Here is a 22,386-nt window from a genome sequence, read left to right as displayed (position 1 = left end):
CCTCATATGTTCTTTTTCTTTTGTGCACTCCTAAGCCCTTTCTAAACCCCGTACACGCCTTTTTCCCAACTATATAACCTTGTGTTATTTTTTCAACTTTACCTTAGGGTTTGAAAAACTCCCAAATCCTTCCATTTCCTTGCCAAAGATATCCCAAGGGCTTTCATAGATGTTTATGAAGCCACGCTCACGCATAATTTTTCCACCATGATTATATCCTATAGACCCTTTATCCCTTAAGCTTACAAACCTTTTCTCTCCGAAGAAGCTAGGATTTTAGAGGTCTTATTATTCCTTCTGGTGGTCAACTTTTTGAACGACTTCTTGTCTCGAAAGATAGACGGTGGAAATCCAGAAGAAAGAGCAAAAGCTGCCTTCACGATCGAACTGCAATGCCGCCTAAGAAAGTCCAAGGAGTAGCTGCGGAAGGATCATCTCCTGGTATCCATGTGGATATCTCACCGAAAAACCAGGTTTTTTTTCTTCTTGGTTTTAAATCAGTTTTAAATCAATCAGGCAAAGAGAAATTGATAGGGGTAGGATATATTTTTCCGAGTTATTTACAATGAAGGAGTTTAGTCTAATTGAACAAATGATAATGTATAGAACATAGTTTCATTCGAATAGCATCATGCATTATAAAGAATTACGAGCAAGATCATCTACTTATTATAGTAGTATATTTCAGTTAAATCCTGAAGGAATAAAAATTGTATCTTGCACCATTAACCCTATTCCTTTAGCAACGATTCATCATGAAATTCATGAAAGGTTTTTTTTCTCGTTACTCAAATTACTAGGAAGTTATCATTGCTAACTGCATTTCTTAGCAAGAAAAAGATTATTATTTGGCACGAGTTCGTTTGCAAGGAAAAACGAAGGTTAAATTGAATTCATCGACTGAAAAATCAATTATCACAAGGATAACAAATCGTGACGAGGTGATCAATATTACCTTCCAAAAGATAACTAAACCAATCTAAACTTAGAAATACCATGCTGAAGAGAAAAATACGCCTCAGAAATGATTTAAAGACCAAAGAAACGTTTATACCTTAAGCACTTGACTACTTTCCTTATTGTAGGGTCAATAAATTCGTAAAGATAAAGGACTAGGGTTTGTCCCTGAGGTTCTTAAAAAGAAACCCTAGGTTCGACATACGTCAGCTTAAAGAAACTTAAACGGATTATTTCAACGCAGGACTTGCACAGCAAGTACGAAGTCATGTAGTCTTGTGGCTGATTCACAAGATGAAAGGGTAAATAACCTCAACAAGGATGGTAGATCCTTACTCAAGTTATCTTGCAAATGGATGTATTCTTGGATATCCTTCTAAATAAGGAAAGTTATAAACCGGAAACTAAAGTATCTAATGAACTTTAGGGTTGACCAAGTTGGGTTAATAAGGTACGCCCTAACCCGGACTATAAAGGATCTCGCCAAGTTACAAGACACCTTGGGAACGAGTGCTGATACACTCAAAAGGAAAGAATAATTCCTTAGCAGTTTGCCAAACAACACAGTCGATTTAATGGAAATGTTTGTGCTTGCTAGAGATTTTTTAGCACTGTTTGAATTATGAATTACAAATTAAATGAATACCTATACTTCAGGTTGAAGGCCTGAAGGGAGAGGCAGTTTCAGTTACCCCCGACTGCCTGCCTTGTTAGCCTGCTCTTTATCAGTCTCAGTTTGTCATCTCCTGGTTGTGAGCTCCTGTCAGAGTCTGACAGGAGACAGAGGAGCTCTGTCAGGTCATTTTGGTGGCTGCCCTAGTCAGCCAGCAGCCTTGGGTGTTTTACAGCCCAATCTGGGCTGTTTTTGTCCAGACTGCCCATTTTCTGGGCAGTCGGCCAGATCTGGCCAAAGTCGGCCAGATCTGGCTGGTCGGCCAAATCTGGCCAGGTCGGCCAGTTTGGCTGGTCGGCCAGTTTGCTGGCCTGGGGGCTATTTATAGCAGCCCCCCCAGTCAGTCCAGCATTATGCTCTGCAGGTACAGCACTGCTCCCGTCGCCTCCGTCTCCGGCATTGGTGCTGCCACTGCGTCCAGTCTGTCCTGGTTCCCTCACTGACGCTCCGGGCTGCCTGCAGGGACTGTTCTGTCCATTCCAGTGTATTCAGCATTCATCTCAGTCAGTGCAGACTTTCTTCCTTCATTCTCTGCTTTCTCTCTCCTCTCCTCTGTGTTCGTGTTCTTCTTCCGTTGCGCACTCTCACATGGTATCATCGCCTGATTGAGAGCACGGAGGACATACCCTCAGGAGTGAGATACCCTGCTGCTGCTGCCAACAGATCAACCACAGCCAGGCGACTGCTACAGGAGGCTGTTCAGCTTGCGTTTGCTGCCCACGCTGACTGCAGAGGCTGCCACGTCATCCAGCGACGCAGCAACCCTGCGTTTTCCACCAGGCTGCCTTTCCTGATGCTGGGCGACCTCGCTACAGGCTGCGTTTTGCTGTTTTGTAGGTCGCTTCCACCTCAGGTGGCCCTTTTCCTGCTGGCGACCTCTGTCCGGGCTGTTTCCTAGTGCTGGTGGTCTCTTCTCTGGTGTTCGACATCAGTTCTCTTTGCGTTTTGCAGATCCAGGTGTTAGTAGGCACTCTCTGCCTGCGTCTTAGTGGTTGGTGACCACATTGCTGGTCCTATTTCGACAGCAGCACAACTTTCTTTGGTATTTTGCAGATTGGAAGATGTCTTACCAGTTTTCAGGCTTTGAAGACTCAGAGGATGAGCTTCTCTCTCATCATTCCTCTGAGCGGAGGCAGGATTATCGTGAAGTTCGACATCGGGAAGAACCTCCTCGCACTCGTCCTTCTTCAGTCCATGCATCTCAGGGGGTTCCATCTACTGCGAAGGTTTCTTCAGTGAAGACTGCTTCAGATGTGCGGATGCCTTCCTTGATTCCCTCTATTCAGGTGCCGATTCTCCCTTTCTTTCCGAAGGAAGATAAGTTGGATGGTTCCAACTACTCCCTATGGTCATGCAAGGTGGCTTGCATCCTTGATACCTTTGACCTTTGGGAGCTTGTTTCTTCGCCCATCGACCGACCCCCCATGGATTCGTCCGATGGCACCTCTATGGACCGTGCAGCCTTATGGGATAGGCTCAACTCACGAGCCCGTTCCTTTCTTTTTATGAGTCTCCATGATTCTGTTCTTGTACATGTTCAGAGGTTAAAGACCGCGGCGGAAGTATGGACAAAGCTTGCGTCTTTGTATCAGCACAAGACATTTGCCCACAAGATTTCCTTGGAGAAGAAGTTGCAGATCCTCAGTCTTGATGGTTCTTCTTCCATGAAGGAGCACATCACGAAGATGGAGGATATGCGAGGCGAGCTAGCCTCTCTTGGTCGTCTGATATCGTCTGAGGATATGGCGATGATTCTGTTGACTCAGCTGCCATCACCCCGTTATGATGTCTTCTACACCAGCCTCATCACTTTGAGGACCCGTGAGACACTCCTATGGGAGGAGCTTTCCCCGCTTGTCTTGGAGCATGACAAGCGACTCAAAGAGGTGGGAGCCAGTGGCTCCACCAAGGCATTTACGGCCGGCACAGGTGGCGGCAAGAAGAAGAAACAAAAGAAGGAGAAGGCGAAGGACAAGAAGGAGGAGGACAAGAAGGATGCGAAGGAGAAGAAGCCCAAGTGTCCCCATTGTGGGAAGGGCACTCATCCCGAGGAGAAGTGTTGGCAGAAGTATCCCCATTTGAAGCCTAAGAAGAAGGACTCGAAGGCGGCCCCAGCCACAACAGAATCTGCGTTTGTGCATGTCTTTGTTGAGGAAGACACTGCCCTAGCTTCTACCACACAGGAGAAGCCTTGGCTCGTCGACAGTGGAGCATCTTCACATATGACCTTCCGTCAGGATTGGCTTCAGGATCTTCGTTCCAGAGGGGGTACAGTCACCATTGGTGACAATTCTACAGTTCCTGTTTGAGGCATGGGGACTTTACCTATGTTTTCTGACAGGCGATCTTCCTCCGCCAAAGTTCTCTATGTCCCTGATTTGGGTTTTAACCTATTATCTGTGAATGGTCTTACTCAGTTAGGTACCCGAGTCATTTTTACACAGGATGCAGTCACAGTGGAGGATGCTTCTACAGGTGATGCTCTTTGGACAGGTACACAGGAGGGTGGGCTTTACACGCTCACAGCCTTGGCTACGCGGACTTCCCATGAGCTTGGGCTGCTTTGGCATGCTCGGTATGGTCATTTGAACCTCAATTCTCTTCGCCGGGCTCTTATGTCACAGATTCTTAAGAATTCCGAACCTTCCACCGTGGAGGAGGCTCTTGCACAAGATATTTGGAGACAGGCTATGCAGGCCGAGCTCGATTCCATCGAGCGAAACCATACGTGGGAGCTTGTACCGCGTCCCGTGAAACGGAAGGTGATTGGTGTGAAATGGGTCTTTAAGACCAAATATCTTGCAGATGGCTCCTTGGACAAGCATAAGGCTAGGCTTGTTGCCAAGGGTTTTCCACAGCGTGCAGGGTTGGACTACTTTGAGACTTTTGCTCCTACAGCCAGGATGTCTATCATCCGAGTTCTTTTGGCTCTTGCTGCTCACCACCGTTGGCCTGTCTACCAGATGGACGTCAAGTCTGCTTTTCTGAATGGCGTTCTTGAGGAGGAGATTTATGTTTCACAACCTCCTGGTTTTCTTGTGCAGGGGAAGGAGGATCATGTCTACAGGCTGCGGAAGGCTCTTTATGGCCTAAAGCAGGCTCCTCGTGCTTGGTACCAACGGATTGACCGCTTCTTTCTACAAAGTGGCTTTGCACGCTCCGCTTATGATCCCAACCTCTACTTACGGGTTGTGGATTCCCTTTCGGTGTTCCTTATCCTATATGTGGATGATCTTATCATTACAGGAAGCGACACTCGGCGGGTGGAGCATACACGGTCCATTCTTCAGCAGGAGTTTGACATGACGGATCTAGGGATCCTTCACTTCTTTCTAGGTCTGGAGATCTATCAGATGGCACAGGGCATTTTTATCTCGCAGCACAGGTACATCTCCGAGCTTCTTTCGGAGTTTGATATGGCTGAGTGTCGGCCTATCTCATGCCCCATGGACCCTGAGTCCAAGCTTTTGACATCTGGAGTTCCTCTTACCGATCCCACCCGTTACAGGTGCCTTGTCGGCTCTCTTATCTGGCTGCTTCACACTCGGCCGGATATCTCTTTTGTGGTGGCTTTATTGTCTTCCTTTATGCAGACTCCTACCCAGGATCACTGGCAGGCTGCCTTGCAAGTTCTTCGCTATTTACAGGGGACTCGATCCTTCAGGATCATGTATGGAGATGGGATTACCCTTTCTGGATGGAGTGATTCTGATTGGGCAGGTGATGTGGATTCGCGACGATCCACTACAAGTTATGCTTTCACCCTTGGATCTGGTGCTGTCTCTTGGAGCAGCAAGAAGCAGCCTACTGTGGCACTTTCTTCTACAGAGACTGAGTATCGGGCCCTATGTTCGACCGCTATGGAGGCAGTTTGGCTCCGTCGCTTACTCGCGGAGATTGGCTTTTCCCAGACCGGACCTACGGAGTTGCGTGTGGATAACCAGAGTGCTCTTGCTCTGGCCAAGAACCCGGTGTTTCATGCTCGCACGAAGCACATTGAGGTTCAGTATCACTATGTTCGAGAGCGGATCGTGGATTCAGAGCTGGTGGTGGTCTATTGTCCTACGGCGACCAATCCAGCTGATCTCTTTACGAAGCCGTTGCCTCAGGCTTCTTTGCTTCATCACATGCGGTTCTTGGGTCTTCAGACTCTCCCAGGAGTTGAGAGGGGGTGTTAGCCTGCTCTTTATCAGTCTCAATCTGTCATCTCCTGGTTGTGAGCTCCTGTCAGAGTCTGACAGGAGACAGAGGAGCTCTGTCAGGTCATTTTGGTGGCTGCCCTAGTCAGCCAGCAGCCTTGGGTGTTTTACAGCCCAATCTGGGCTGTTTTTGTCCAGACTGCCCATTTTCTGGGCAGTCGGCCAGATCTGGCCAAAGTCGGCCAGATCTGGCTGGTCGGCCAAATCTGGCCAGGTCGGCCAGTTTGGCTGGTCGGCCAGTTTGCTGGCCTGAAGGCTATTTATAGCAGCCCCCCCAGTCAGTCCAGCATTATGCTCTGCAGGTACAGCACTGCTCCCGTCGCCTCCGTCTCCGGCATTGGTGCTGCCACTGCGTCCAGTCTGTCCTGGTTCCCTCACTGACGCTCCGGGCTGCGTGCAGGGACTGTTCTGTCCATTCCAGTGTATTCAGCATTCATCTCAGTCAGTGCAGACTTTCTTCCTTCATTCTCTGCTTTCTCTCTCCTCTCCTCTGTGTTCGTGTTCTTCTTCCGTTGCGCACTCTCACATGCCTAACCCTAACCAAGGGGGTTGTTGACCGCGCCGGGAACGTGGACCGAACCCGCCGCGAGAGGTCTCTCCGTTGAGCTCTACTTGGAGCAGGAGGACGCTTGGATGCCAGGGGGGCCTCTGGCCGTAAATCCCTCGCATTCCGGGTCCTGCACAAGAGGCTAACGTGACTCGGGATTGGATCTCGAGGCCCGCATACTAGTCTACGGGCAGAAACTTGGAATAGTGATCATTGTGGATTACTGGATAGCCTTCGGGCAGATTATGGACAAGCCTACGGGCAGAACTCCTTATATTTGAAAGATAAAAATGATGATATGTTAATAAAGAACTTATTTGATATTGTTTTTCTATGTCGCGTGATAAGATTACGTGAAGGAACCAGTGTTTAACGGATTAATTAAAGAAGCTGGTTGTTACATGTCAAACTAATGTGTTAGATAATTACATAACTAAAACAAACCGAGGAAAGTGCGGAGGATGGGCCATAGGTCCGTCCTGCGGTTGGGTGGTCCCGGTTAGCCGGGAACTTTTCTCAAAGAACAGCAGGATGATCGTCAAAGAAAACGAATAACGAAAGCGATGACCTAGAGTTATGTCTTAACCGATTTACGCTCTTTTAGGGGAACGGAATGGGACTATGCCTTATGGCAGAGAGGTTGAGCTTTGCATCCCTCTCGTTTCCCATTCTCCTTGAACCAAGTGCAGCGTGAATCCGCTTCGGACCTGGCGTTTCTACGTAAAGTAGTTCGCTTGGGTCTGACGCTAGTTGCTGTTAGTTAATGACCAGTCAGGAAAACCCTAATTCCGGTCGATCCTAAGTGGGAACGGCCAGGATACTTCCGCTACGTGGCAGACGCGGAAAGACCTAGATCGCAAATCCCGTAACATTCCATGGAAGTGCAGAGTGGAGCTTTCTAGACATCCCTTCCGATGGACTGCTAAGACGTGTCCTGAATGATACGAAGAGGACACGTTACAAGTCCACTATGAACCTATCCCGACAGCTGTCCCTATCCTTCAGGAGGAGGAAGCATCATCTTCTGATTATGAGGAAAAAGTTCACCAACCTGACATTACCCCATTGGAAAAGCCATTGCCGCGTTGGGTGAAGCAGCTCTATGACCACAATAAGCCTATGCCCACATCTGTTGAGGAGAAGGCAGACGGACCAAGGAGGTCTCAGAGAATAGAGGAGTAAAGGAGAGCTTCTATTCACATAGTCAATATGGACTTGATGGCTGAGATTATGAGAGAAGTAAAGGAGCCAACTGACTTAGAAGAAGCACTTGCAGATCCACCATGGAAGGCAGCTATGCAAGCCGAGTATGACAGCATAATGAAAAATGGCACTTGGTAGCTAGTGGATCGGCCAGTAAAGCGGAAGGTTATTGGCACCAAGTGGCTCTGGAAGGTAAAGTACAAGGCTGATGGTACCTTAGAAAAGTACAAAGCTAGACTGGTTGCACAAGGATTTTCACAGGTTGAAGGGTTTAATTTTCAAGAGTCATTTGCCCCAACTGCCAGAATGACCACTATTCGCACAGTACTTGCAGTGGCCACCCACAAGTAGTGGTCAGTTTACCAAATGGATGTTAAGTCAGTGTTCTTAAATGGTGACCTCAAGGAGGAGGTGTACGTGGCTCAGCCACCAGGGTTTGAGGCCCCCCATTCTGAGAACAAAGTATGTAAGCTGAAGAAGGCATTGTATGGGCTGAAACAAGCCCCCGGAGCATGGTACCAACAACGGATAGATAAGTTCTTTTTAAGCTTAAACTTCAAAAGATGTGCCTCATATGCTAACTTATATATTTACAGGGATGGTGAAAAGTCTGTAGTGATTATCCTATATATGGACGGCCTTCTTATTACAGGTGACTATGAAGATATGATCAACCAAACTCGAAAGGCTTTGAGTTTTGAGTTTGAAATGACAGACTTGGGCTTGCTGCACTATTGTTTGGAAATTGAAGTCTGGCAAGAGCCAAGAAAGATCTTCATCTCTCAGAAGAAGTATGCATGGGAGATCTTGAAGGCATTTGGCATGACCGAGTGCAAGGAGATAGCTACACCTATGGAGGTGAATGCAAAGTTATCCGTTGAGGATACATCAGCACTGGCAAACATTGGGAGGTACAGGAGGATGGTCGGCAGTCTGATCTACTTGTGTAATACCAGACCAGATATCAGTTTTGTTGTTGGTGTTTTGAGCAGGTTCTCAAATAAACCTCATGAGAGTCATTGGAAGGCTAGGATGCAGGTGCTCAGATACTTCAAGGGAACTCTTGATTATGATATCACATACAGTTCCGGAACTTCTCTTATGGAAAATTGTGACTTAGATTAGGCAGGAGACACTGATTCCAGGAAGTCAGTTTCTGGTTATTGTTTCTCTTTGGGTTCAAGAATTTTCTCTTGGATTAGTAAGAAGCAGCCAACAGTGGCATTGTCTCCTACCGAAGCAGAGTACAAGGCAGCTTGTTTTGCTGCATGTGAAGTAGTATGATTGAGAATAATCCTATGGCATATGGAAGTGCAGGATGAAGAATCAACTATACTAAGATGTGACAATCAGAGTTGCATCGCCATTGCCATAAATCCAGTGTTTCATGCACGCACCAAACATATAGAGATCCAGTATCACTATGTGCGTGATTTGATAGAGGATGGGATAGTGGAACCGGTCTACTGTCCAACAAAGGAGAATGAAGCAGATATCTTCACCAAAGCACTTACGAAGGATCTGCTTCAAGTTCATCTTCAGAGACTCAGCATTGGGCCGAGGAGATAGTTCACCTATGGATGGACATTGAGGGGGGGGTGTTAGATATGCTCAATGCCCCACCCTCATAAGGTGCCACCAATGATCCATGGTACTCAAAGTTGTAAGGCCCCCATTATGAGGAGAAGCCAAATGTAAGCCCGGACATTGGTTGAGTCTTGACTTATATATCAGATGAGGTCTATGTGACTGGATGGCAAAAAGGTGACCATTGTGGGTCTAATCTTTGGGTTGGACTAAGTAGTTAAGTTGGTAGCAACTCGAGGCACATTGCATCGAGTTGCGGGGTAAGGGAGTTAAAAGGGGCTCCTATTTTGGGGTCCGGGGGCCGCGGAAGCGGCCCCTGGCTTGGGGGTCTCAAGGGGGCCAGCGGCCCCCCTAGCAGGGGTCCAGGGGCAGCGCCCCCGGCCCGACGGTAAAGAGAATATTCCCTGGCCGACTAGTGGAGACTCATATGGTAGATCGGTCATGCCGACCTAACCACCTTCACGGGCTATAAAAGCTAAACCCCTTCACAGCCATCGATTATCTATCTTTCACCCAGTCAAGGTTGTTCTAGCTAGCCTTAAGCTCTTCACCTATCTTCTGTCTAAATCGCCATCTAAGCTTCACTGTGGAAGCGCACGGGTGGACAGAGCCATCTTTGTATCAGTTGTTTGGAGCTAAAGAAATTTTCTAATTCTCCTTTTATCTGTTGTGTACTCTCTATCTCTATCTCTTTCTCATATTCTGTTCACTGCGCCGTGTAATTTTTACAGCTTGTACCTTTGCCCAAGGACAGGAAGGCTATTCCTAACAAATGGATTTATAAGGTGAAATGTATTGATGGGAAGCCCAAATACAAGGCACGTCTGGTTGCTAAAGGCTATACACAGAAGGAAGGCATAGACTTCCAAGAGGTTTTCTCACTGGTGGTGAAGATGACTACGCTCCATGTTTTGTTTACTCTCACTGCATCCTTGGATTTAGAGTTGGATCAGATGGATGTGAAGACTACTTTTCTTCATGGTGACCTGGATGAAGAGCTATACATGAAACAGCCCAAAGGTTTTGTTATTCCAGGGAAAAAGCATTTAGCCTATAAGTTGAAACACAACTTATATGGGCTAAAACAGGCTCCTAGACAGTGGTATAAAAAATTTGATACCTTTTGCTCAGTCATGGATTCAAACACAATCATGCAAATCACTGCTTATACACTAAAAGGGCTGATGATAGAAGCTTTGTTGTGCTGGTTTTATATGTGGATGGCATGCTGATTGTAGGAAAGCATAAGAGTACTTTATATACTCTTAAAAGGCAGCTGAGTTCAGCCTTCTCAATGAAAGATTTGGGACCAGCTGAACACATTTTGGGCATGTGCATTAAAAGAGATAAGAGGACAGCACTTGTTGTTTCTCTCACAAGACAAGTACATCAGCAAAGTACTTGACAGATTTAATATGGCTAGATGCTAAGTCTCTTTTTACAAAGCTTAGCAAAGCTGATTGCCCAAAAGATAACATAACTGCTACTGCAATGAAAGGCATACCTTATGCATCAGCTTGTGGTTCTTTGATATATGCCATGGTTGCAACTCGTCCAGACATTGCCCATGCAATAGAAGTTGTTAGTAGATTCATGTCTAACCCTAGCAATCCACATTGGGAAGCAATGAAATATATCTTTAGATACTTAAAAGGTACACAAGACAAATGTATATACTATGGAAATGGTACCACCACTAGAGCTGCAGGGGTTTTATGATTCGGGCATGGCAAGAGATCTTGACACTAGAAAGTCTACCAATGGGTATGTCTTTACTTTGGCTGGTGGAGCTATTTCTTGGTGTTCAAGGTTGCAGAAAATTGTAGCACTGAGTACTACAGAGGATTCGTATATATCAGCCACAAAAGCTTCTAGCATCAGGATCAAGTAAGTCTTGCGGTTCATGTTTATCAATTTGTTCTATCCATCGCTTCAATCATTTCCATGGTGCAGAGCTTTGCCTAAGCAATTCTCCTAGCGACAATGTCATAAGAGTTGATAAGTGTGGTTAGCGAATTGCCAACCATCTTTTCCTCCTCGGCTTCATGGGCTTCCTGCCAATGCTCTTGGGTGGCCCACCTATTCCTATTCATGCCATCCTTGCTCTACCCATCTGTGACATTAATGTGACATTAAAAGTGATATTTAATGTCACATTAAGGTCATAAATATGGAATGTGACATTAAAAGTGACATTTAATGTCACATTAAGATAAATCTAGGGGAACGTGCACGAGAATGACCGTCCGGGCTCTTGGGCGCCCGAACGGGGTTAAGTGGAGCCTAGAGAGTAATAGAGTCCAGGAATAGTAGGACTCCAGGAAGTTGACGGCTGGCAAAGGAATCGGAGTGAGAGGGCCACCACGGATCTAGGCGTGGTTGGGAGGAGAAGAATCACTCGTGCTTTTCATCGTTTTTTTCTGTCTGTCTTTCCGTCATCTATCATTGGTATCAGAGCCGTGAGGATTCCTAGAGGCCTTCAACGGAAGAGCAGTGACGGATTCGCCCGCAATCTGTTCAGTCGAAAGTTCGATGGACCGTGAATTCATTGATCTGAAGTGACGTGACACGTCACGAAAAGAAGTCGCTAGTCATACGAGACGTCGACAACAATCGACGGACCTGTAACGAGACCCGTAAGTCACTGGTTAGAAGTGACGTGACACGTCACGAAAGCTAACGTGACGTGTAATTCTGGCCACAAAACATATCGAAAGGGGCAGCCATTCTGTTTTACGAGTTTTTTTTTTTTTTTTAAACTGATCGTGGGCCATCGAATCTTGCCCACACCTGACTGTGAATGTTTCTCCATGAACACACCAACAAGACACGCAATTTCAGCCTCGACTGTATTTATATCATAAGTACAGGTTCAGCAGGAAGCAAATTCAGGAAAGCGACATTAATGACCAGCGTGATTATTAAAGAAGGGGGCTGAATACTAGTCGTTCTGCAAAGAAGCTCCATTTTCTGCGTGACCGACTTTCTTCGGGCGATGAAATTTGTTCCTTACTCTTCGGATTTCTTTCCAAACCAGCAACCACAGCCTTCCATTAAAAATCAGGGAAGTGCTCTATCTTGTATGCAAATTTCTTATTTTTGCTTTCCAATTCCAATGTATTAATGGCAGAAAAAGGGAAAGAAAGGGTAATGGAAAGTTCTAGTTCTGAGGACCAACCTATGGTAGATCCCCATGAACCAGAAATACAAGAAGAACAATGGGAAGAATTTTTTGCTACGTGAGAGCAATTCGATGATCTTACTGCTCGTGTACAAACTCAGGGGGTTCAAATGGAATTTTTAACTCAAACACTTACTGAAATAAAATCTCAGTTAACTTTATTGTTGGAAAGAGATAAAAATAAGATAGAAATCTCAGATGTCCCATCTTCATCGAAAGATTTAGATGTGACTATGCGAGATCCTAAGGAACCCCAAACTTACCATAAATTGAGGGATAATCCAGTTCTAAAGGATATGAAACCACCTCAATTTTACGGGGAGGAAAAAGATAGAAATAAAGACACAATCTTTAATTTCCTCCAAAAATGGGAAGATTTACATAAATTAAAAAATACCCCACCACATCTCCAAGCACTGGAGGCTAGTTTAACTTTGGGGCCCAAAGCATATAAGTGGTGGCGAACTTTAAAGGAGGCAAATAAAATACCTGAAACTTAGGCTCAATTTGAATCTGTCTTTTTGAAAGAATTTCTTCCTGAAAATGAAATGGAAAGAAATTGGGAAGATTGGGATTATGTCAGACAAAAGGGAAGACCCCTGCTGACATATCTGGAGGAATATCGTGAGATAATCCTCAAACTGGAAGGAATAGATGAATTCCAAAAAACAAGAGGATTCATTAGGGGACTGGATAAAGCCTGTAAAAAGGAAATAAAACGGAGTTTACCTAAGATGCTGGAAGAGGCAATTAAATTTGCATTAATTTATGAAGATAGTATGCGTCCAGGTACACTCACTAGTCTCACTAATACGGAGCCCAAGTCTAAGGAATTGGAAACCTTAAAATTTGTGGGCAAATTTAAAAGGAAAATGCCATTTTTTTAAAGGGTAAAAAACAACCTTTTGAAAAGAAACCATATATGAGGCCAAAGTTAAGTCCTGATGACTTTGATAAGGCCAAAAAAGAAAAGTTGTGTTTTAATTGCCTATCCCCTAACCATGCTGCTTGGAATTGCCCTCAAAAGAAAAAGGGGGAAGACAAAGGAAAGGATAAGGACAAGGGCAAGGGAAAAGAAAAACAAATCCATGTAGTGCAGACCTTAGAATTAAAGGGCCATGAAAAGTATAAATCTTTAAAGGTCTTGCACATGGATGTACAACATAAGTGTTGTATGTCAACTTCTATGTGGCAGCCTACTTTTGGGCCACATGATTTACTTAGAGTACATGGATTGATAGCTGGAAAACGGGTTAGAGTCATGATTGATGACTCTGCCACACATAATTTTATAAATTATGCACTTGTCAAAAAATTGAAACTTCCCCAACAAAATAGTGAGCATCAATATGTTGTTCGTATGATGCAAGGCCAAGACAATAAAATATGGGATACAATGGTATCCAATTTGGAAATTGAGATTCAAGGATATAAAGATAAGCTTGATTTCCAAATAATGAACATGGAAAGAGCTGATATTGCTCTAGGGAGGGAGTGGCTATGGGGATTGGAACCATCCTTAAAACGTAGCTATCACCATAATACACTGGAATTTGAAAGGGATGGTAAGACTTTTGTCATTCAAGGTGAACATGAAGTGTCTGATAATCCTTTGCTGTGTTCTACTGAAGTTCAGAAGCTGATAAAGAAGGAAGTTTGTAAGGTATATATGCTATGGTCTCTTCCTGTACAGAATATTTTTACTTTCTGTAATATAAAGCAACAATTTTCTTATGTTTGTGAGTTGAATATTAATAATGAATTGAATAGTTTGTTAGATGATTTTAAAGATGTGTTTCCTTCTGATTTACCAAGTGGCCTTCCACCAGATAGGGGTGATATAAATCACCCAATTGATATAAATAAGGATACACACCCAATTTCAAAACCACCGTATAGGTTAAGTGAAACACAGAATCAAGAAGTTGAAAGACAAATTAAGGATTACCTGGATAAAGGGTTTATTCAACCCAGTAATTCATCTTGGGCTTCACCAATTTTATAGGTAAAGAAAAAAGATGGTTCTATGCGACTTTGTGTTGACTATAGAGCACTTAATAAAATAACGGTGAAGAATAAATTTTCTATGCCCAGAATGGAAGATCTTTTTGATCAATTACAAGGGGCAAAATTCTTCACAAAGATAGATTTAAGATCAGGTTATCACCAAGTAAGAATTAAGGCACAAGATGTTTCTAAGACAGCATTTCGTACTAGATACGGGCATTATGATTTTTTGGTGATGCCTTTTGGCCTCACTAATGCACCAGCTACCTTTATGAAGCTGATGAATAGTGTTTTACGGCCCTATCTAGGAAAGTTTGTAGTAGTCTTCTTGGATGATATCTTGATCTTTAGTAAATCAAGAGAAGAACATTTGGAACACTTACAATTAGTATTCCAACTATTACGAACACATTCCCTTTATGCGAAGAAAACTAAATGTGAATTCTTTGCACAAGAGGTCAAATATTTGGGGCATATTATCTCGAAAGAGAGAATCAACATGGATCCAGAAAAAGTAAGGGCAATTATTGAATGGCCACCTCCAAGGAACCTGGAAGAGCTGCAAATCTTCCTAGGTTTATCTGGATTTTATCGTAGATTCATTCGAGATTATGCCAAAATAGCTGTTCCAATGACAGACCAACTTAAAGGGAAAGGGAAAAGTTTTAATTGGGGAACAGACCAAAATGAAAGTTTTCAAAAACTTAAGGTAGCTATTGCTACAGCTCCAGTACTATTAATAGTGGATCCCAATAAACCATTTGTGGTTGAAGCTGATGCCAGTGATAAGGCGATAGGCGCGGTCTTATTACAAGAAGGTCGACCAGTTGCTTTTGAAAGCAAGAAATTAGATCGTGCAAAACAAAACTACTCTGTTTATGAGAGGGAGCTGTATGCAGTAGTACATGCAATGAAGAAATGGAGGCACTATTTGTATGGTGCCAAACTTTTGATTTTATCGGATCATGAAAGCATTAAGTGGCTTAATGATCAACCAGATTTACACGGGCGTAAAGCCAGATGGGCCGAACTCCTCCAAGAGTTCGACTATGAGATAAGATATAGAAAAGGAAAGTATAATATAATAGCTTATGCACTCAGCAGAATGCCCATCATTAATGAATTGAGTTTTACTCAGTTCACTTCCAACTTGCTTGAATCTTTAAAAGGGAAATGCCAGGTTGATCCGGCATATTCCAACATATGGGAAGCAATAAAAAATGGGGATCCAAATGAAAGTGCTTCTACTGAGGAAGGAATATTTGAGGATGTTCAACAGGGAAATGGAGCATCAGGGGTTGCTCAAACTGGATTCAAGTGGAAGAATTTTACCATTGATAATGGTTATTTACTCTACAAGGGTAGGGTATGTGTCCCGAAAGATACAGAAATAAGGCGCCAGATACTCTTTGAGTGTCATGATACCCCTAGTGCGGGACATCCAGGAGTTAATAAGAATTATAGTCTTATTAAAAGGCAGTTCTATTGGCCTGGAATGAATAAGGACGTCCTTGACTATGTGGTCAAATGTAATAAATGCCAGGTTAATAAAACTGAAAGATTAAAAATGGGAGGACTTCTCCATCCATTAGAAATTCCTTCGGGGAAATGGGAGAGTATCTCCATGGACTTTATTATTGCTTTACCTAGAACACAGAGGGGGCACGACTCTGTGTGGGTGATTGTGGATAGGTTAACCAAAATGGCTAGGTTTATTCCAACTTCAACTGATGTTAAAACACCAGAATTGGCTAGATTGTTCGTAGAGAACATATACCGATTGTATGGCCTTCCGGCAAATATAGTTTCTGATCGGGATAGAAAATTTGATAGCCATTTTTTGTGTGCGGTATTTAGGAAATTGGATACTAAACTTAGCATAAGTACAGCGGATCACCCGCAAACAGATGGGCAAACTGAAAGGGTTAACCAAATTCTTGAAGATATGCTTAGGGCATATGTAAGTAAAAGGCAAACTAATTGGGAAGAGTATTTACCGATAGCAGAGTTTGCATATAACAGTGCCAAGCACTCTTCCACTGGATATAGTCCATTTATGTTAATGTATGGGTTTCAGCCCAGAGCTCCTTTTGCAGTAGGACTGCATAAGGAAAGGGTTCAGGCAGCTAAAGACTTTTTGGAGGATATGAATAGTATGTTAAAATTTGCTCAAGAAAATATTAAAAAAGCTCAAGATCGAGCTAGAGCATATGCAGATCCTCACCGAAGAGACATCTCCTTTGAAGAAGGAGAATTGGTCTATCTTAAGGTGCCTGAACAAACTAAAACTATGAAAAAGGGACACTGTCCAAAGCTTTCACCAAGGTATTGTGGTCCTTTCATAATACTTAAAAGGGTGGGAGAATTGGCTTACAAGCTCCAACTACCTACTGGTAGTAAAATACATCCAGTTTTTCATGTAAGTAAATTAAGAAAGAAGCTGGGTGATTTGGATAATCTAATCTTAAATGATGATATTGAGGAGTTATTCTATGACCAATCTAATCCACATGAACCAGAAAAAATATTAAATGTTCGTAATAGACAAACGAGGAATACTATTTATCAAGAATGTTTGGTTAAGTGGAAAGATTGTTCAGAAGAAAGCTCAACATGGGAGCGAGTAAGTACTTTAAAGAAAAGGTTTCCCGATTTACAGTTAGACCTTCCAAGTATCGTTTTCGAGGACGAAACCGATTCTTAAGGGGAAGGAAATGTGACATTAATGTGACATTAAAAGTGATATTTAATGTCACATTAAGGTCATAAATATGGAATGTGACATTTAATGTCACATTAAGGTAAATCTAGGGGAACATGCACGAGAATGACCGTCCGGGCTCTTGGGCGCCCGAACCGGGTTAAGGGGAGCCTAGAGAGTAATAGAGTCCAGGAATAGTAGGACTCCAGGAAGTTGACGGCTGGCAAAGGAATCGGAGTGAGAGGGCCAGCACGGATCTAGGCGTGGTTGGGAGGAGAAGAATCACTCGTGCTTTTCATCGTTTTTTTCTGTCTGTCTTTCCGTCATCTTTCACCATCACTCACACATGAGCTGACTAAACTGCTAACATGGCAACTTGCATTATCCTCCACCTCCTCTATTGTCACCTCACAGCCTACTACCTTAGCGATCAGTGTTTTGCAGTTTTCTCACCCTCTGATATCTCCAACTAGTGGTTACTCGAGATCCGTCTGGAATGGATGTCACACTTAGACACTCACTGCTCTACCCTAAGCATTCTGTACACTCTACATTCGTTTACTGCATTGATTCATTCACTTTAGACTTCTCTTCTTTCTCTGTTTATATTTGTGTTTTTGATTTTTGAGTTTTGAGTTTTGCATTTAGGGTTTGAGTTTTGCACATTACTGTTTGAATCTTTGTGTTTCAATCGTGGTCTTACTTTCTGTGTTTCCTTAGTGCAAACCCTAGCATATATCTTCACACCAGCCACAAAGAAATTTGGTATCTACGAGTGAGAACTGGGAATAATTGGCAGAGATTCATGCTCTTGAACCTTACCATTTGCAAGCATTCTTCTATTAGGGGCAAATCGAAGATAAAATATCATAGTTTAAGTGTAAGACAAAAGTCTTCTAAATACAGAACTGAAAGAAAGGTAAGAAGACCCCAACTCAAAAAATTTGCTCTAATCATATATCTTATGGCAGCAATATGGAAGTGTATGGGTAAAGGCTGCCAACAGCAAACCCAAGGTGCACTCCAGCCACAGTGTAGTCCTGCACTCCTTGTGCTTCAAACCCTTGAAGTACGGCTTGCTGCCTTGTCCAGGACAGATCAGAATCAACTCATGATCAGTCTCAAACCAGCCTTGTACAGTCTTTGATAACCTGAATCCACAAACTCCTGCTCGCCTTTGATCCACAAACACCACTTTGCTATAGACTGCTGCTGTTCTCTGTAGACCATGACAGGATGGCACTTGAAAGCCATAAATCTTGAATCCCATGAGCTGCAAGCCACCCATGTTGAATAGTCCTCGGGACTGCAATTCCCCGACCAGCAAGGTAGTCCTATCCAACCAGTCCTAGTCTGACCTACCACATGGCAGTCCCGCCACATCATCACATGTGCCACATCAGCATGCCATGACACATCCTGCCATGTCATCCTGGCCAGCTGATGAAAAACAAGAGCAAATACCATTATACTAGAGCTCCTTCTACTGTGTCCTTCTTGTACTTGTGAATTGAAGTAACACCTCTGGAATCAACAACTTGTAAAGCCCTACAGCATCCACCCACTCCTGCTCCTACTCCGGGGATGCAGTAGGAATAGGACCATGGTACTCAGCAAGATTAACTGACATGAAACACCGGATTACTCCGGGGATGCGGCAGGAATAGGACCATGGTACTCAGCAAGATTAACTGACATGAAACACCGTATGCATCTTTCAATCAACTAAACCACCACATAATTCCCTGTAGAAGTCTCAAATGTGTAGTTGAAGGCAATGTTGACAGGCCAACCATAGACTATCTCAAATAGCACCTGTCTAGCAAAGGCATGCATGGTATGATTGATCGCATGCTTGACTAGTGGTGGTAATCCTCCCATGCTGCCTGATGATCTTAACAATAGCAACAAAGCACAGTAACCATGGTACAATTGAAATTCTCTGCCTGCCCATCACTTTGCAATGAAAAACTATGGGAAAAGCTAGGTGGGTGTCAAGGCCATAGGACAGTGGCTTCCAAACTCCACTAATGAACTTGGAATCTCGATGAGACACGATCCTTTTTGCCTTGATGAAAAGTCATGCAACCTTGCAGCATCCACATCAGACTTGCATGGAATCAACCTTACCTGATTATTGAATCTATCCAACACAATGAAAAATGCCATCATTCTAGAACTTCTTGCTTTTCAAAAGGTCAGCCATGAAATCCATTGAAATCTTCCCCTAACGCAAGTCAAACATAGGCAATGGTTGTAACTTCCCTGATACTTTCTAATTGTCTGTCCTTGTAAGTCTAGCATGGCTGGCATCCCTTCAAGTATGGTTAGCTGTCCATTATAGAGTAATGCTTGGAATCATCTAAAGGAACCTTAATCTTGATCGTAATAACTACCATTGAATTGGCTTCCAAACTTTGTTTTGCTGGATAATGATGTGAGGACATTTTAGTAAAGAAGGCCTAAGAGTGAAAGGGCCAAAAGCTTAGAACTTATGAAGGTGCACAACTCAAGCAAAAACAAAAGCAAGCTGGCAAATCAAGATCTATGTTCAAACTACTCTTTATCCAGAGAATTTGCTGAGAATCAATATCCCTTTTAAACAACTTCAGTTACCTCCTCCTGGCATGTCTCAACCTCTTCAACAACAGCAGCTCCAGCTTCTGCTTCTTTGGTTGCAGCCTGTTTCCAGCGTAAAATATCTTCCTGAGCTCCTGCTAATGCAAAATTGAGGTTCTCAATCTGCAAGCACCAAACACCTTTAGGAATGCAGCCATGTTCCTTGAGCTTAAAGAGACTCACTAACACAGCTGTAAACGTTTCAACTATATACTTTGTCTTCTGCAAGAGATTCCTTCTCTGCAAGCTCTTCTAGCTGCACAGATTTCAGAGAAAGTTCATTTGCTTGCTGTTCTGAGGTGACTCTGAGCCATTCCACATCTCCCCTAAAATATCAAATACTGAAAGATGAGAAAGTATGATTGAGCAAATGAAACAGAAAAACCAAATCTGGCAACCATCTTTTCCTGTAATCCATGTCTTAAACTAAACGATACAAATACCTTGCAGTAGCTAACAACTGTTGCAGCTCAAACATTTCTTGTCTCAAATTCGTAACTTCATTTTCTAATGCAGAGGCCTGTTCATGCAATCAGATTAAACTTGCTTCAGCAGCTAATAAAAATAAGCATCAAAATGATTTTAAAGGTCAAGCATTAGAAGACACACCATGCTAATTGCTTCCCCTATCTTTAACTCATCATCAAATGTTTCTTCCATTCTGCTTTGAAGAAGGTTCCTTTCACCAATATCCTCACTATTACTGTGTTTGGTGTTTGAATTCTTCTTCTCTGTGTTTGAACCATGATTGTTGATCACAATGTCTTGCTTGTTAGCAAGAGCACTACGAAGAAAAGAAGCAATCTCTTTTTTCTCTGCCACAAGCTTTGTAATCGTGCCATGCAACTCATCAAGTTCCTTCTTCCTAAGCTCTCTATGTTCTTTCCAATACAATCCTAGCCTCAGACAAAGATCAATGAGTTCTTTGAACCTACTGATACAGTCCTGGAGCCCCTCTTCAGGCTCGTTGTGGATAGATGAAGAGGCTGTCCTTTTGGAGGAATCTGTTTGAGAAATGGAGAATGAGACAGCAATACTGGAAAGTGTTTCATTCGCCTTAAAGATAAGATGTGATAACTCCAAAGTTGAGTCTTTCATCTTATTTAACTTGTTCTGGGCTTCCTGAGCAGCTTTCTTCAGCAGCTCTATCTCTTTGTGGGCTTGGGTCAGTTTATGTGACGCGCCCTTCTCAATCTCAGAAATTCTATCATCTTTGGCATGAGTCAGACTTTGCCACTTCTCCACCTCAGATGACTTCTTAGACAGTTCATCCTTCAAACTCTGAATAGAGGCTTCTAATTCTGATACCTCAATAGCAATTTCATAGTTCCGCTGCTCCATCTGCTGACGCATCTCGGATCGATTCTTCACAGCCAGTTCATGTTGCCTTACCAACTCTTCCACTATGTCCTCTGCTCGCTTCGAATAACCATATGCAATTGCTGCTACCCCTGTGTGTGATGTGGACCTTGGAAGGTTTCCAGGAAAGCTTTTCACAGAGCTAGCCTTGCTGGATATCCTTTCTGCTGCAGCCACAAGCAACCGAGCAGCAGCCTCAATTTCAGACCTTGTGGAATCCCTGGATTTGCTTGCTTCATCCCTAAGCCGAGAAAACTCATCCTTTAACTTAATAGCTTCATCTCTTTGTTGAGCAATCTCATCTTTCTGTCTGACAGCCTCATCTCGCCGCTGTAGAGCTTCAGTTAATTGCTTTGCAAGATCCTCCTTTGCAACTTGTGCTTCTTCCTTCTGTCTGACTGCCTCGTCTCTCTTCCGTGTGGCAGCTTTGAGCCGAGTTAACAAATCATCCTTTGCAACTTCTGCGGCTTTCCTGGCTTGCCTTTCGGCCTCAAGCTCTGCTAGCACTGATTTCAGGCCTTCTGGATTCGAAACCACTCCAGATGTAGCAGGTAGGACTATGGGAGCTGCATCGTCCTCCAAATCACTTAGTGCTTCATCCTCCGTGCTTCCCATGGCTATAATGTCAAATTGCACGGCATAACCTAATGTGAAAACCTCATCGCCTACCAGCGGCAATTTGAATATAGTATCAACGCATGGAGATCGAGGAATATAGTATCAACGCATGGAGATCGAGCATTTGGTAAGCCTGATAAAATGCGACGTCAGCTTCCTCGACACTGGCTACAAACCCTAGTCTTCGCCTTCAAACGGACACGGGGGGGGACGGTTTTGCTCCAGACAAGGTACGATAGAAAGAATCGGGCTGCTGCATCGGACAAGCCAAAACCGAGATCGTTGCGCACCTGAAAGCTCCTGGTTGTAGAACGGCGATGGTACAAGAACTCAATTCGTCATCGCATCGTGAGTCGCGAAAGCGGAAAGTCAGGGAACAAGTACGCAGATGCCATGGTGTCACAACATGTCGGCATCACAGTCGGGTGTTGCTGCCTCCGTGGAATTTAGCAAATTTAATGGGTATACGGGTATATTTATATCTCCACACTAGGACACGGCTTGCGCAGGTCCTGCCCCAATCTAATGACCTATTCGCGCACTAACATAGCGCGCTAATTTATATAGAGAGAGAACATCAATTTTTTACAAGTGCAACTATGTGACATTTTGTAGTTATCTTTTTCTTTTTTTGTTAAAGAAGAAAAACATAAGCGTACACCCAAAATTGAAGAAAAGCTTAAATGTTTGAATTCAAGTTTGTAAACTATAAAAGCTTAAAGGAAAGCTTTGAAC

At 43.6% G+C, this 22,386-nt stretch overlaps 1 protein-coding gene across 1 annotated transcript in view; it reads right to left on the bottom strand.

Annotated features, from left to right (window-relative positions):
- The window catches only part of LOC148021959 (uncharacterized), a 51,282-nt gene extending 29,133 nt beyond the window's left edge, over positions 1-22,149 (bottom strand). Inside the window, exons 1-4 of the mRNA XM_087697499.1 lie at positions 20,284-22,149; positions 20,118-20,194; positions 19,889-20,000; positions 19,672-19,797 (exon numbers count right to left, since the gene is read on the bottom strand). Of these exons, the coding sequence (XP_087553625.1) occupies positions 19,672-19,797; positions 19,889-20,000; positions 20,118-20,194; positions 20,284-21,648 (1,680 nt within the window). The 5' untranslated portion in view covers positions 21,649-22,149. The remainder of the gene's footprint in view (positions 1-19,671; positions 19,798-19,888; positions 20,001-20,117; positions 20,195-20,283) is intronic.
- Positions 22,150-22,386: the final 237 nt, after the last annotated feature.

This window comes from Lygodium microphyllum, chromosome 17 (assembly GCF_053477565.2).
Source record: "Lygodium microphyllum isolate KBCC chromosome 17, Lygodium_microphyllum_v1.1.10, whole genome shotgun sequence".
In the NCBI taxonomy this organism is placed as follows: domain Eukaryota; kingdom Viridiplantae; phylum Streptophyta; class Polypodiopsida; order Schizaeales; family Lygodiaceae; genus Lygodium; species Lygodium microphyllum.
The sequence above is the reverse complement of the archived record's forward strand: the minus strand, read 5'-3'. Positions and strand labels throughout refer to the sequence as shown.